Source organism: Cavia porcellus, unplaced genomic scaffold, assembly GCF_034190915.1.
Source record: "Cavia porcellus strain 051 isolate PalLab524CR breed Dunkin Hartley unplaced genomic scaffold, mCavPor4.1 scaffold_25, whole genome shotgun sequence".
NCBI classification, from domain to species: domain Eukaryota; kingdom Metazoa; phylum Chordata; class Mammalia; order Rodentia; family Caviidae; genus Cavia; species Cavia porcellus.
The window spans coordinates 33,558,762-33,572,871 of NW_026947508.1; the positions used below are offsets into that span (position 1 = coordinate 33,558,762).

General features: G+C 35.1%; 1 protein-coding gene and 1 long non-coding RNA gene across 12 annotated transcripts in view; one reads left to right on the plus strand and one right to left on the minus strand.

Moving 5' to 3' along the window:
- The window catches only part of LOC134473026 (uncharacterized), a 37,434-nt gene extending 30,796 nt beyond the window's left edge, over positions 1-6,638 (minus strand). Inside the window, exon 1 of the long non-coding RNA XR_010043113.1 lies at positions 6,498-6,638. This is a non-coding gene — a long non-coding RNA (uncharacterized LOC134473026). The remainder of the gene's footprint in view (positions 1-6,497) is intronic.
- The window catches only part of Foxj3 (forkhead box J3), a 126,925-nt gene that overhangs the window by 82,929 nt on the left and 29,886 nt on the right, over positions 1-14,110 (plus strand). For all 11 annotated transcript variants that reach the window (XM_063236180.1, XM_063236189.1, XM_063236188.1 and 8 more), the window contains one exon: positions 1,139-1,222. In XM_063236180.1, coding sequence (XP_063092250.1) covers positions 1,139-1,222 — 84 coding nt within the window. The remainder of the gene's footprint in view (positions 1-1,138; positions 1,223-14,110) is intronic.

The window sequence follows — 14,110 nt, forward strand, 5'->3', positions numbered from 1 at the left end:
CCCCCCTGCACACACTCCACTGGGACTGTAGCCCACTCACAAAATCTCTGTGCCCTCCTTTTGCACAGGATGAGGATATTTACAAAGTAAGGATCCTGGCTTCCTGCTGAGTCCCTTACTTAAACTTCTCAAATTAACACTGGGTATCAACCATAACACACAATAAACAAGGGTATGCAGATAGCTCTGTGGTATGTTGATTTTACTTCCAGAAGTGATATAGTTGGATAAAATGGTAGCTTTATTTTTATTCCATAATGATTTCCATAATGGCTTAACCAGTGTATAATCACACTAACAAGTACACGACAGTTCCTTTTTCTCTTGCATTCTTGCTAGCATTCATTCATTGCCGAATTGGGAATTGAGCTCAGGGCATTTGCACTGAGCTGTAGCCCTATCCCTTTTTGATTTTGAGACAAGATCTTGTAAGATACTCAGGCTGTTCTTGAACTTGAAATTCCCCTGCTTTAATTTCCCACTGTGCTGAAATTATAGCCATGCACACCACACTTGGCTGCTTTTGTTTTGTTTTGTTTTGTGTTTTTCTTTTTCCAATCTTGATGATCACCTCCTTCTGAGTAGGGTAATACAGAATATCAACAAAATTTTGATATGCATTTCCTTGATGGCTAAAGATGTGTTGGACATTTTCTGACATACTTTCTGCCTATGTGTACTTCTTTTGAGGAGTGTCTTGTTCATTTACCCATTTATCGATTAGGTTATTTGTTACGGTGTTAAATTTTTTCAGTTATTTTTGTAGCCTTTGTATTAATCCTTGTTGGATGAGTAACTAGCAAAAATGGTCTCCCATATAGCAGGCTGTTGCTTCACTCTGTTGTTTTCTTTGCTGTGTAGCTTTTTAATTTGATGCAATCCTCATAGTTGATTCTTGCTGTTATTTCCTGTTTTTTTCTTCTTAATAATTTAATTATAAAATAGACCTTTTTTCTTACATAAACTTTACCTTTTTCCATTCAAAACAAGCACTTCTTTCCATGGTACTGTTAACATTGTTTGCTGCTTTTCCATTGTTCTGCTTGCAAAATGTATCTTTTTGGAGCAGGAGATAATTTAAAAAAACAAACTCGTTACTATATTGGACTGTTAATACAATTTATTTTTTTATCTCTAGGGATCCTATTGGGCAATAGACACCAATCCGAAGGAAGATACGCTGCCTACTCGGCCAAAGAAGAGGGCACGCTCTGTAGAACGGGTAAAAACTTCTTTATCATAAATCATATGCAACAGGTTGAATAGTCAGAAATGTAGGTTTTATAAATTCATTTCAGTTTAGCAAACATAATCACAAAAAGGGTAAAAGAATATTTGGATAGCATTTTACGTATCTTCAAGGACCTTTCAGACCTGTTTTTTTATTTGACATTAACTCTGCAATGGAAATTAGGTAAAAGGTTTGGTCATAATTGGAATACAGCTATTGTCAGAATTTGCATGTAGCTCTCGAGTTTTAATTTGATACTCTTGTTCTCTATAGCTACAATTTTGAGGATTCATTTTATGTAACACAACTGTTTCCCACCAGTGCACATGATCTTTTTTGGTTGCTTTGAATGTTCCCCATTGTCCTCAAAATTCTTTTCTCTAGGTTTAGCCATATAATAGTCATTTTGTATACAGAATGGGGGTGGTATGTTTAAGATAATTCTAACTCATAAATTCATGGTTAAAATAAATTTGCAAGCATGAAAGAAAAAGGATCTGTTGATATCCTCAGTTATATTTTAAGCTGCCACTTCAGCTGTCATCAGACATTAACTTTATTCTTCGGCTTTCTCTACCTTTTCTGTCATTCTACCATTTCAGCTGAAACACATACATCCTGCCTTGTTGTTCAACACCTGTCTACTGCTTTGTGAAGTCTTTACTCATCTTTTTGTGTTCTTGTAGAATTCTTAGAAATTTTTTAAAATAGAATTTTTCATACTTTATAGAAGTATTTGTCTTCTGTATTGGTTTGATCTCTTCTTAAAGGTAGAAAAAATGTGTTTTTATCTCCACTGTTAGTGTTTTTCACAGTTTATGATAGATACCAGAAAATCTTTTTTACAGAAAAAATCAGGGCAAAGAGAATAGAATAAGAAGGAAACAATAAATATTTAGTCAAGTAAATTTGATCTATGCTTGTTGCTGCTAAAGAAATAAAATTTATGAGCCTCAAAGATAAGAACCTCAGATTGGATATAAATTGGGATTATGTGAGCCAGGGTAGTGTATCAGCACTTGGGGCTTAGTGAGGTAGCTTTATTAGAGCCAGCAGAGGGAATTTTGTAAGCTAGTTATCAGGGTATATAAAATAAAAGGATAAGTTAGGCCAGAATAATTTTTGACTTTACATAAGCAGAGTTTAAGAAGTTAAATTGTAGGGTTAATGACATAATCTTCTGATAATAGATGTAGACAGTTTTAAGAGGGAGATGTTGACATGCTTAGTACTTGGCAAGTTGAAAGACAGAGTACATCTCAGTGTCTCTTATCTTGCCTCTGTCTTTTAAAAGACCTAGCACTTGGACTTTGTGTGGAAATGTGGAATCCACAGCATTTAACCTATTGCCAGAATTTGAAGGAAAAGGAGAAAAATCCACATTGTTAACTCATAGCATTGTCAAGCAACTTGGATATGTAGGTTAAGGCCTAGGTAATTGTGTTCTCTTGTACTATTTATCTCTTCTTTTGATGTTTCTGGAACTTGAATTATTTTTGGAAGTTGGAGTTGATAGCTGGATTGACAACTGCATTCCTTTTTGATATTAAGCCTATATTTAGTCCCTTATACTTGTTTCAGAGACTGTACAGTAATCTGTATTTCTGAGAGTTCTTCCTTTTCTTTTTGATACTGTGGTCAGTTTTATAGAAGTCTACAGAAATACATGACTCAGATTACAGAAAGATGTATTTTTAATATATGTCTTGTAGTATACTTGATATATTCCTTTTTTGCTGCTTACCCTTTTAAGTTTAAAATGTAAAAGTTTCACAAAATTAACTGTGGCATGGTTCCACTAAATATACATACAATACCTAAAACTTTCATTTAGTAGTGATATTTTTATTGGCCCAAGCTGTGGTGTTGGTTGCTATTATAGGAGAAAAACCTGAAGATAGAGATCAGTTGTGAGCAAAGTGCTCATTATCAGTGAGATAGATAATACTTAGTAAATATTCTGGAAAATAGTTTTCTTACAAAAAGTCATTTCCTATCCTTATAAACCAGTGTGTCTTTGTCATCTAGAGATGGAAAGGGAGAGAAGTTATGTAGAATTTTTTTGTTAGGACAGATCTTATATTTTACGTGACTGGGGTCTTACCTGAGAAAACACCTAGTGTAGTTGTGATAGTTCTAAACATGATCTTTAAACATTTAGTTTTCTCCAAAACTAAACAGGACTAATAAGTTGAAAACTTTTAAAGGCTAAAAGGACTTTTAAATGTAGATGATAAATACATTGACATCCTGAAAGTTCTTTACTGAGTATCTGTAAGTTAAGATTCTTTCATCAGTGTATAATTACGATTCTGTGTAAAAAATCTAGTATCTCACACACACATTTTTTGTTTTGGAGATAAGCTTTATATGACACGGAAAAAACTTTCTGAATTGCTAGAGGAATTATTTTTTAAAATGTAAGCAAGAAAATCTTCATGTCCTTACTAGAAAATGAAGTCTATAATACCTGATAATCACATCTACTTTTGGTTTGTTTGTGGTACCGGGGCTTGACTCCAGGGGATTCTACCACTAAACTACAGTAGCCCTTTTTTATTTTGAGCCTGAGTCTCATCTAGTTGTACTGGCAGGACACAAACTTCATCCTGTGTTAGCCTCCCAAAGTGCTCAGCTAGTCTGACATTAACATGAACTGCTTCCCTGACTTTCCTCTCATTTGTATGATCATGAGCCCATGTACTCTAATCTGCTATATTATTCTTCTTTTCTTAATTCTTGAATATATCAATGTCTTTCTTTAATTCATCTCATCTCCCCAATCATAAATGACCTGAAGACCTTTTAAAAACCAAATAAAATTTTAGTATTTTTCAAAATACTGAATAAAATGGTCAGATGATAGATTGTTCTGTTAGAAAGCTTGCATTTCTTTTCTGGCTTTATAACTTAGTAGTTCTTTTTTGGCAATTATTAAAAATTTTGAGCTTCAGTATCCTCAGATAAAGTTAGAGGATAGAAGTTGTAACAGCTTAATAATAGTTATATTGAGTTATGATGTCAGGTGCTTTTTATTTATTTTACTATAGAGATTTTTTATTGTCACACATCATTATCTTACGGATTTTTTTCTGAAGAGGAAAAAACACAAAAATCAAGAAGCAAACAGGAAAAACAAAATTGTTTAATCAATGTTACATGCCAGTATCTGGTAACCTGAGCAGGTATTTTGAAGATAACAATATACAATATAACAACCATTGTTAAATTCCTATCATCTTCATTTGAAATCCTATATCACTATTGTTATTGTCGTAGTCTTCTCAGGTGCTTTTTTTAATGCATATGAATTCATTTGAGTTTTCACGTAACTCATTGATGAAGCTAATGGACATGGATGTTAAATAAGTTGTCTCAGAGTACGTACCAAAGGCAGGATTAAAACTCAGGTAGTTTGCCTTTCAAAGTCTGCTGTTTATAACTATACTGTTGTTAATAGTGTTTGCTGTGTTGAAAACCACAACAGTTAATCAGGTTCCCTTTATATGTGCGCATCTTGTGTAAATGAGAATTCCCTGAATATAATGTAAACAAATCAAGTAACAGAAATGTACTATAAGTGACAGAGCAAGTACAAAATAACTATTATACCAAGTAGTGATAAAATTAAACTGACTCAAAATAGATATGCTACCAGTTTACACCTGTAGGAAGAGATGTGAGACTTCAGATTTTGTTGTAGAAGTGTAATGATTTTTTACATATAAAAGAAATGAGCCTGGAGTGGTAGCACACACCTATAATCCCAGCACTCTGAAGACTGGGGCAGGAGGATCTTCGCAAGCTCAAGGCCAGCCTGAACTGCATAGCGTGACCCTGTCTCAAATAAAGGAAAAAAACCAGGATATTCCATGTGGAGAAAACAGCATGCATGAGTGACTTGTAAGGAACAAGTGCAGAGAGGTATAATTAAGAATGCTTGTAACTATAATGAAAAGTTTAGGCCAGGGCACAGCTATTTAGGATTAGAAAGATTTGGGTCACAAGTATAAAAGTACAAGATCAAGGATATTGCTTTGATGGACTGTAGTGTTGAGAAAGGAATCAAAAATAGTTTTCTTTCTTGTTTTTTTTTTTTTTCTTCCCTACCCCCCCACCTATAGTTTTCAAAAGATACTTACTCTTTAGAACACTCATTCTAAGAAGTGATATTGAACAGATGGAATTGTGCTGCTAATAGCCTGAATGTATATTTGAGAGTTTTCCTAAAAATTAGCATGGTATCAGGTTTCCACATGTATACCTATAATTATACATACAATGGTATTTTATCAAATTTAATCTGGCAGTTCACTGTTGTGTAGATATCATATGCCAGCTGTTATGCTGGGACATCATAATCATCCATCCTATTGGCGTGCTTGGGCCATATGGAACAAAGAGGAATTATATTGGACCACATGTAAATAATAATATAGTTAATGTGTATAAGTGGCAAAACCTCTTCTACATTTTAATATTTTAAGGAGATACATAAAAGAGATGGACAGTGGTTTGGACATGCCTAGAAGAAGAATGAAACATAAAATGCATTAATTTTAGCAAAAAAAATTAGTAGGTATTAGAAGAAAAGGTATAAAATATTGTGTGTTGAGGAAAGAGAGATTGCTTCGGTTTTTTGAGACAAAATCTTGCTATATAGTTTCTGCTGGCCTTGAACTTACTATGTAGCCCAGGCTTCCTTCAAATTTGTAGTAATCGTCAGGCTTTTGAGGGCTGGGATATAGGTAAGCAGAGAAATGTATGCAGTAGTACTTTTAGTTATGAACTGAATAAATATTTCTGCACATAAGTATATTCAAGTGTACAGTATGTCAGTGACATTGCATATTACCTCCAGTTTATGTACGTAAATAGAATTTCCTAGGGATTTTGAGAAATGAAGAAATCCTATCCAGTTAAAGATGTAAATAAGAAAAGTTTTGTGAGGCCTTATTTTGATTAAAAAGTGTTTTGGTTTTTTATAACATTATAAAAGTATGTATACAAGTAACAATGTATTTAAATCTACAAGCCGAGGAATTTTGACATCTGTGAAACTGTGAAATGATCACCAGTGCCAAATGAACATTTAACGTAACTCTCCAAAAGTGTCTTCCATGCCATTTCTTAGGCTACCACTGATCTGGGGGAAATAAACATCTTAATATTTCTTCAAATTCATGAAAATGTTATTTCGCCATTCATTCTTGCTTGCTTAATTTTCTTTGGGACTGATTTTTAGTTTTCAGTGTAGAAGACTTACTTGTTTCCAATTAGATTATTTTTTCTTGAGACAAGAAATCATGTAACCCAGGCTGACCTTGAACCCACAGCAGTCTTTTTGTGTCAGCCTCATAAATGCTGGAATTACAGGTTTGCACCATCATGCCTGGAAGATATAATTGTTAACATTTTCATCTCTGACATTATTATAGATTAAAACACATTTTTCAGTTGCTTGCCCCAATGTATAATAATTTAACTAATTTTGCAAATTAATATTATATCCTATAATCTTAAATGTAATAGTTTGCAGATGGCCTGGATAGTGTAGGACAGTGGTGGTGAACCTTTTAAAACTTTAATGATAGAAATAGCTTGCTGCAGTATGTGTGCTATAAGTTTCCCACCACTGGTCTAGGTAAATAATTATGTCATCTGAAATCAGAGACAGTTTCCTTTCCAAGCTTTCTCCTTCTAGCTATACTCTATAGTTGAAATTGTGCTTGTAGGCCACAGTCAGCTGAGTCTTGCTCTATTTTTATTTTTTTTGCTTCGTTTTGTTTCTAATTTTATTTTAAAGAGGGTAAAATTAAACAAAACAAAACATAAGAAAGCAATATAAGAGACATAGATTTCAAAAAAAGACAACCAGAATCTTCACTCTTTCATATTGTCTCTTGTTTTCTTCCAAATAGTTGTCTATATCTTCACATACAGTGAATTCATACAAAACAACATAGTATAAAATTGATCCGAACAGGATGATGAAGGCATTTTAGGTCTTCAAAACCAGACAATAAGGAAGTCAACAATGGCTGTGTCACTCATTCTCTTCAAAATAGCTGCCTTCATGTATGTTGAAATTAAACAAAATAAAACAGGCTAAAATCACTCTGAACAAAGAATAATAGTATTGCTGGATTTCACATCATGGCACTATGGAATCAGCACTCAGGTACTGTAATGTCTCTTTTTCTTCAAAGTAGTTGTTCATTTCATCATGCATTATATAATCAGTTCTCATAAACTGTTTAAAAGTTCTATGCATGCATGAGTCTTTACATGTATATCTATCCTTTCTGTATTAGAGGGAAAAAACAAAACAAAGCAAGGAAAAACAAAACAAATTCTAGAAAAACATGAAACAAAAAAGTCATATAAAACAGTACAAGGTGATCTACAATGGTTACTATAATATATTTTGTTAACTTCAATAGAATTTTCTATATCATCAGGCATAGTATAATTGAACATAGCAGTACATAACAGTATTAATAAAAAGAAAACATTGGAGACATCATAAGACTTTAAAAGCAGGTAATAGTCAAACCAGAGTGGGTATCCTAGTGAATCTTGTCATCTTCAGTGTAGTTGCCTATACTCTCAGACTTGATACTATCAATCATAACAGATTCGAATAAAAATCAGTCAAGACAAAACAGTGATCTAACAAACCAGATTCATATAGGATCAGTCATAAGAAGACAGTGTAAGTTATACAGGGCTTCAGATTAAGTTATTAGGAAATTAAGGATGATTAACGTAATATATCCTAGTATTTTGGGGAGAGCTGTCTGTGCCCTTAATTCTAGTACAAGTAGACAAACTGGAACAGAATATAATCCATCTAAACAGAGTTTGAGAATAACGTGGATTTTAAATCCTGATACACTATTAACAATATCCTCTGCCTTCATTTTTTAGACAATTCTTCCTCTTTCATTCCCACAGGGTGCACTGCACATTTTGGGTCCCACCAACTCCCTCTGTTTTTTAGATTGGGAGGGCAACGTGCTATTTACCTAAGTGGTTCCGAACCTTCTCACTCCTGGGTTTGACCTCAAGTTATATTCCTTTACCTACAAAAGCCTCAAGGTTTTCCTTCCTTATAGCTGAGTAGTTCTTTACTACACAAAAGTATTATGTCTTTCCAACCTATGTGCAGGTGCTGGATGAGTTGCTTCTATTTCTCTCTGGTTCCCTATCACATAGAAGATTGTTTTCTCATATTTGACTTTCAGTCCATAAGCCCTCTTTTAGGTTAATTATATTTACTATAAAGAGCATCTCGATGATCTACTCTGCCTGTGTTTCTTTTTATTAATATATCAAGGCCATCTATGTTAGAGATTATAGCCAACCTTCTCTGCCTCATTTCTGCTATGCTATTTTTCTGTCATTGGTTGTCTACTTTTCTCCTTCATTCCACTGTCTAACCCATTCATTGAGATCCTCTCTGCCACTGTTCCTGAAATCCTGGTTTTTGTTTTTTTTTTTTTCTCTCTCTCTCTCTAGAATGTCCTTCGGTGTTTTTTGTAGGGTTGGATTGGTGGTCAGGAGTTACCCCAGTTGCTCTCTGTCATGGAAGCATCTTATTTCTCCATTAATTTTGAGAGACAGTTTTGCAGGTTATATCAATATGGGTTGGAGGTTAATTACAGCTTGGAATACTTCACTTCAAGCTCTTCTTGATTTGATGGTTTGTGTCAAGAAGTCTGTTGTGATTTTGATGGGTTTTCCTAGGTGATCTGTTTCTTTTCTCTGACAGCTTTTAATATTCTGTTCTTGTGATGAATTTCTGGAATCTTATTTATTATATGTATGGGTATAGCTCTGTTTTGGTTGTAGGTGGCTGGAGTTCTATAGCCTCATACATCTGAATATAATTTCCTTTTCCTATGTTTGGGAAGTTTTCCTTAATTATTTCTGTGACTAGCCTTTGTATTTCCTTTGTGTTTACCCCTGCTTCTTCACTCCCATTTTTTATTCTTAAGTTATAGATCCTCTTGTCGTCTTCTAGCCTTTGTGTTGTTACTGCTTGTTCCTTTGGTATTTTTAAGAGGTCTTTCCTCTCACGATCACACATTGCAAACCTGTCTTCAAGTTTTGTTAATCTATCTCTAGTTTCTTTCAGGCAATTTTTTTAGCTTTCAATTAAATTTTTAATTTCCTGGTAATCTCTTTGGAATCTGTTTCAGGTATTTTAGGTTTTCTTTATATTCTTCACCGAACATTTCTCATTTTTTGTGTTGCTCCATTCTTCTGGGGTTTTTTTTTTTGTCTTTTTCCTTTTTATCGGTACCGAGGATTGAACTCATGACTGCCTGCTTGCAAGACAGGCGCTTCTGCTGCTGAGCTAAATCTTGAGCGGTGCTTAGCATTTCTTTTATTAATCTTCTTATATCTTGCTTTACTTGTATTAATATTTCAGTTTTGAGCTTGTCTATAATGTCACGAAGATATCTCTTTATGTCAGCTGATGCCATGTCCGATATTGCATGTTTGCTGCCCTCAATCTCTTCTGAATTTACCTCTCCTGGACCAATATTCCCAGGATTGGGGCTGGAGGCTTTTTCTTACTTCTTTCTCTTGTTGTGTTTCTGGTTTCTTCCATACAGGTGTATGGTGGAGGTCCAAGCCCCTTTCCTTGTTGGTTGTGGTTCTTCTGAAGCTGCTAGCTAGGGATTTCTGCCCTCTCCAGTTTGCTGTTGGTCGCTGAGGTGCAAGCAGGAGCCTGTCCCCTCTGAGCCAGTCAATCAAGAGGAGCCTTCACCACGTTAGTGTGTACCACGCAGGCAAAACTGGTTCGGGACAACTTTGGGGACAGTTTAATCTCTGGATTTTGGGTCCTGGCCAGGGGCGAGGCCCAGCTCTGGCAGATCCCACCAATTTGCTCTGGGCAGGGAGCAATCAACTGAAGTCACTGCTGTTCCTTGTCCAGGCCCATCCTGCCTGATTCCTATAAGTCGTCCAGTTGGTAGCCCCTTTCCCATAGAGGGTCAAATTCTGAGCAGTCACCACAGGTTAGTGCAGGTCTCCATGTCGGCTCTGTTCTCTGTTGGGCTCACCGACCCCCAACTCATCACAACTGCAGCTTAGGTGTGTGACCAGGAATCTGAATGGCTCTGATGGTAGCAGCGCCACCACGAGTTTGACCTGTTCCTTTCCCTTTAGTTTCTTCCTGGGTCAAGAGGATCCATCTCCCTCCGTCTGGTCTTCTCCAGGATGTTTTATTCTAGCATCTGAGCTGTTTTTCTAAGGGAGGCTCTGTATTTTGCTGCTTACTAATCCACCATCTTTAGCTCCCCTCTTTTGTTTGTGTTTTTGAGACAGGGTCTCATTATGCAGCTCAGACTGACCTTGAACCTACAGCAAGCATCCTGCCTCAGCTTCCCACATGCTGGGGTCACAGGCTTGTTATGCCCTCAACCTTGTGTCTTGTTCTTTTCGTCTTTTCTGGTGATAGTTTTTTTTTTTCATTGAAGCATTTACGTTAACATTTAATGTAATTGGTACTATTACAGGTTTACATTGTTTTCTCTTTGACTTATGTTTTAATTCATGTCTTCTCTTTCTTATCTTTTAGGTTATTTCAGTGTATTTTAGTATTCCATTTAATGTGTTAACTTTTTAGCTGTACCTGTTTATTTAAGGTGTTTTTAATGTTAAAGAGGAAAAAAACAAAACAAAAAAAAAACCCAAAACAAACAAACATACAACAAAAGAAAACCGCAAAACAATAGTGATACAGGATTTCAAGAGAGGATGATAGGAATTTAACAATGGTTGTTTTATTATTGTTACCTTCAGAAGAGTTGCTTAGATTATGAGATTATAGGCATGCAAGCTTTATCAAACAATATGAACACTGAAGGTTTTTTTGGGGGGAGGGGTTTGAGAGTTCATACTTAAGACCTCATGCTTGCCAGAGAGGCATTGTGCGGCTGAGCTATATCCCCAGCCCAAAGGTTATTTTTTTAAAGACACTGTAATCTAGGCTGGCCTTGAATTTATGGTAATGATACTCCTACCTCAGCCTTCAGGCTGCTGGGATTATAGGCATGCCCCACCATGCTGGCAAATGGATTTTAATATATAGTGCTTTCCTAACTTTTTGCCATATACTCAGTTAATATTCTGCCACTTCATAGAAATTGTCCAGTTATTTAGCTTCTCTTTGCATTTGCCTTCACTATTCCCCACAGTCGTAATATGAAGTACATCTGCATACATTATAAAAACTTTTGCCTTAGTAATAGGTAATTTTTAAAATTTAAGGAGGTAATATTTGATATTTACCTGGATATCTCTCTTTCTCAAGTTTTACCTCTGTTGTATTTACTTTTGACCTAAATAACTTTCTTATAGTGCAGCTCTATTTGCCACTAAATTCAGTTTGACTAGCTGTGGTGGTCCACTCTGTAGTCTCAGCACTTGGGAGGCTGAAGCAGAAGGATTGTCGCCAGTTGAAGGTTAGCATGGACTACGTACTGAGCTAACGATCAACAAGACACTGCCTCAAAAGGCTAGATAAATGTTTTCATTTCCTTGAAACTGTCCTTATTTTGATTTTTTTCTTTTCTTTTTAATTGATATTTTTCTTTCTTGAGAATGTTTTCATTAGATGTACAGTAGGGTTGACTTACTTTTGCTGTTAGCGTTTTTTAAGCTGTTCACTTATCTTAATGACTTGCACCATTTGTGATGAGAACTCTGTGGTCATCGCCCAGTTGATGTTTCTCTGCATATGATAACACTGTTTTTCTCTGATTGGCTTTTGTCTTTACTTTCCAGTCAGTTAGAATACATCCCAGTGTGATTTGTCTTTGATTTTATTGTTATTGTGGTTCAGTGAACTTTTTAGATTTACACATTCATCTTCTATTAAATTTCTAAAATTATTAATCATCATTTCTTCCATGTATTTATCTTTTTCTCTTTTGGAAATCATAGGTGCTCATCAGACCTTTGGAGATTGTCTACAGCTTTGTGAGACTTTGTTCTTTTCTCCTGTCTTTTTCATTCCTCCTTTTCTGCGTTTTTTTCATCAGATTACATACTTGGTCTTATTGATCTTTGAGTTTATCAAGTCTTTCAACTCTTTTTATTCTAATTTTAAAATAAAGCCCACCCACGGATTTTTTTTCCAGAAGATGTACTTTTCATTTTAAATTTTTGATTTTGTTATCTCTTCACTATCTTCTTTCATTGAATTTTCATTCAAGTATTTATTTCATTGAGCATAATTATAATACCTACTTTAAAATCTTTGTCTCAGCTGGGCATCGTGTTGCACACTTATAATCCCAGCACTGGATAGGCTGAGGTAGGAGGATCTAGTTTCAACTGCATAGTGAGACCCTGTCTTAAAAAACAAAAACAAGGGCTGGGGATTTAGCTCAGCGGCATAAGTGCCTGCCTTGGAAGCAGGCAGTCTGAGTTCGATCCCTGGTACCAATCAAAAGACAAAAACAAAACAAAAAAAAAAACAAAACCAAAAAATCTTTATCTGATAATTCCAGCATCTTTTGGCATGGACATTTGTAGATTAGGTTTTCTCTTAAAAATGAGCTCCATTTTCCTGTTTCTTATGTTAGTAATGTTGAATTGTTTCTGGATGTTGTGGATGTTATGTTTTATATACTCTAGATTCTGTTAAAATCTTCTGTAGAATATTGATATTTTTATTTTAGCTGGAATTGACTTACGTTAGACTCAAACTGTAAATTCTTCCTCTTGTCTTCTCAAGGCAGTGGCTCCAATTTGAACTGAAATCCTTTTTTCTTCTAATTTGTACTTGTGTATTTTAGGAATCAGCCTAAAACTTTTCTGGTGTTTAATACACAAAATTATGGAATCTCTTTTGACTTTCTTCCAGTATGGAATTCTCTTTTCTATCTGTTGTGGTTATTTTAACCTGAGCTCTTTCCCTTGTTCCCCTTGACAGAAAGATAGTTTTAGGTCTTCATACCTCACAGCTTCTATCCAACCATGGGGCAGAGCTGCAGCGAAATAGGAAATTCATCCAGTTGCTGATCTCCCCAAGTTTTGACTTTTTGCCACAATATATCTGTTTTATTTATTCTTTAGAAACTTAAGGTAGCTGAGCCACTATCACTGCTACCATAGTTTGTAGTTGTTAATAGCAGAAGATTGGTTTGTAACAGTGTTACACTGCCTTATTTCAAGTGGAACTTGAATGAATAAGAACTCCAGAATGGACCTTTCACAGACTGACTGATACTATCCACATTAGGTTCATTGATACTACCTTTGTCTACCATTTGAATTTATGGTTGTAGTAATAACAGTTTATCATTTTGCCTAGACCCACTAGCTTTACTAATCAAAGTACTTGCCTATTAATAATATAGAATCAATGTACCTGCATAAAAATATCTACTATTAAGAACATCTATGCTTGTAGAGGTAGTGCCCTTTACTGACTATTGAAATATAAAAGTATCCATGATTTTCAAAATTTACTAAGGAATCATAACTGACTGAATCTGACTTCAGGGAATTCAGTGCATCATTAAAAGTGTTTCCTTTCTCATCAATTAGTACAGGGTGTTCCTTTGCATATTCTGGCATCAATGGCAGATAGATTCTAGTGTTTAGCACAATATCTATGATTTCTTATGTATTTCAGGTTCAGTGCTAAGTGTTTTACATGAATTACTTGATTAATGGTCTTAAATGTCTAAAGGCAGTGGCACAATCCTCTTTTTATATAGGAGGAAGCCAGCAAAAAGTTTGAGTGATTTGCATGAAATCTTAGCACAGGTTTCCCTTTTCATACCAGTAAAGAGCAAGAATTAATGACCCAGAAGTCTGACTGAGATGACTAAGTTGAGTTAGAGGAACAGTTTT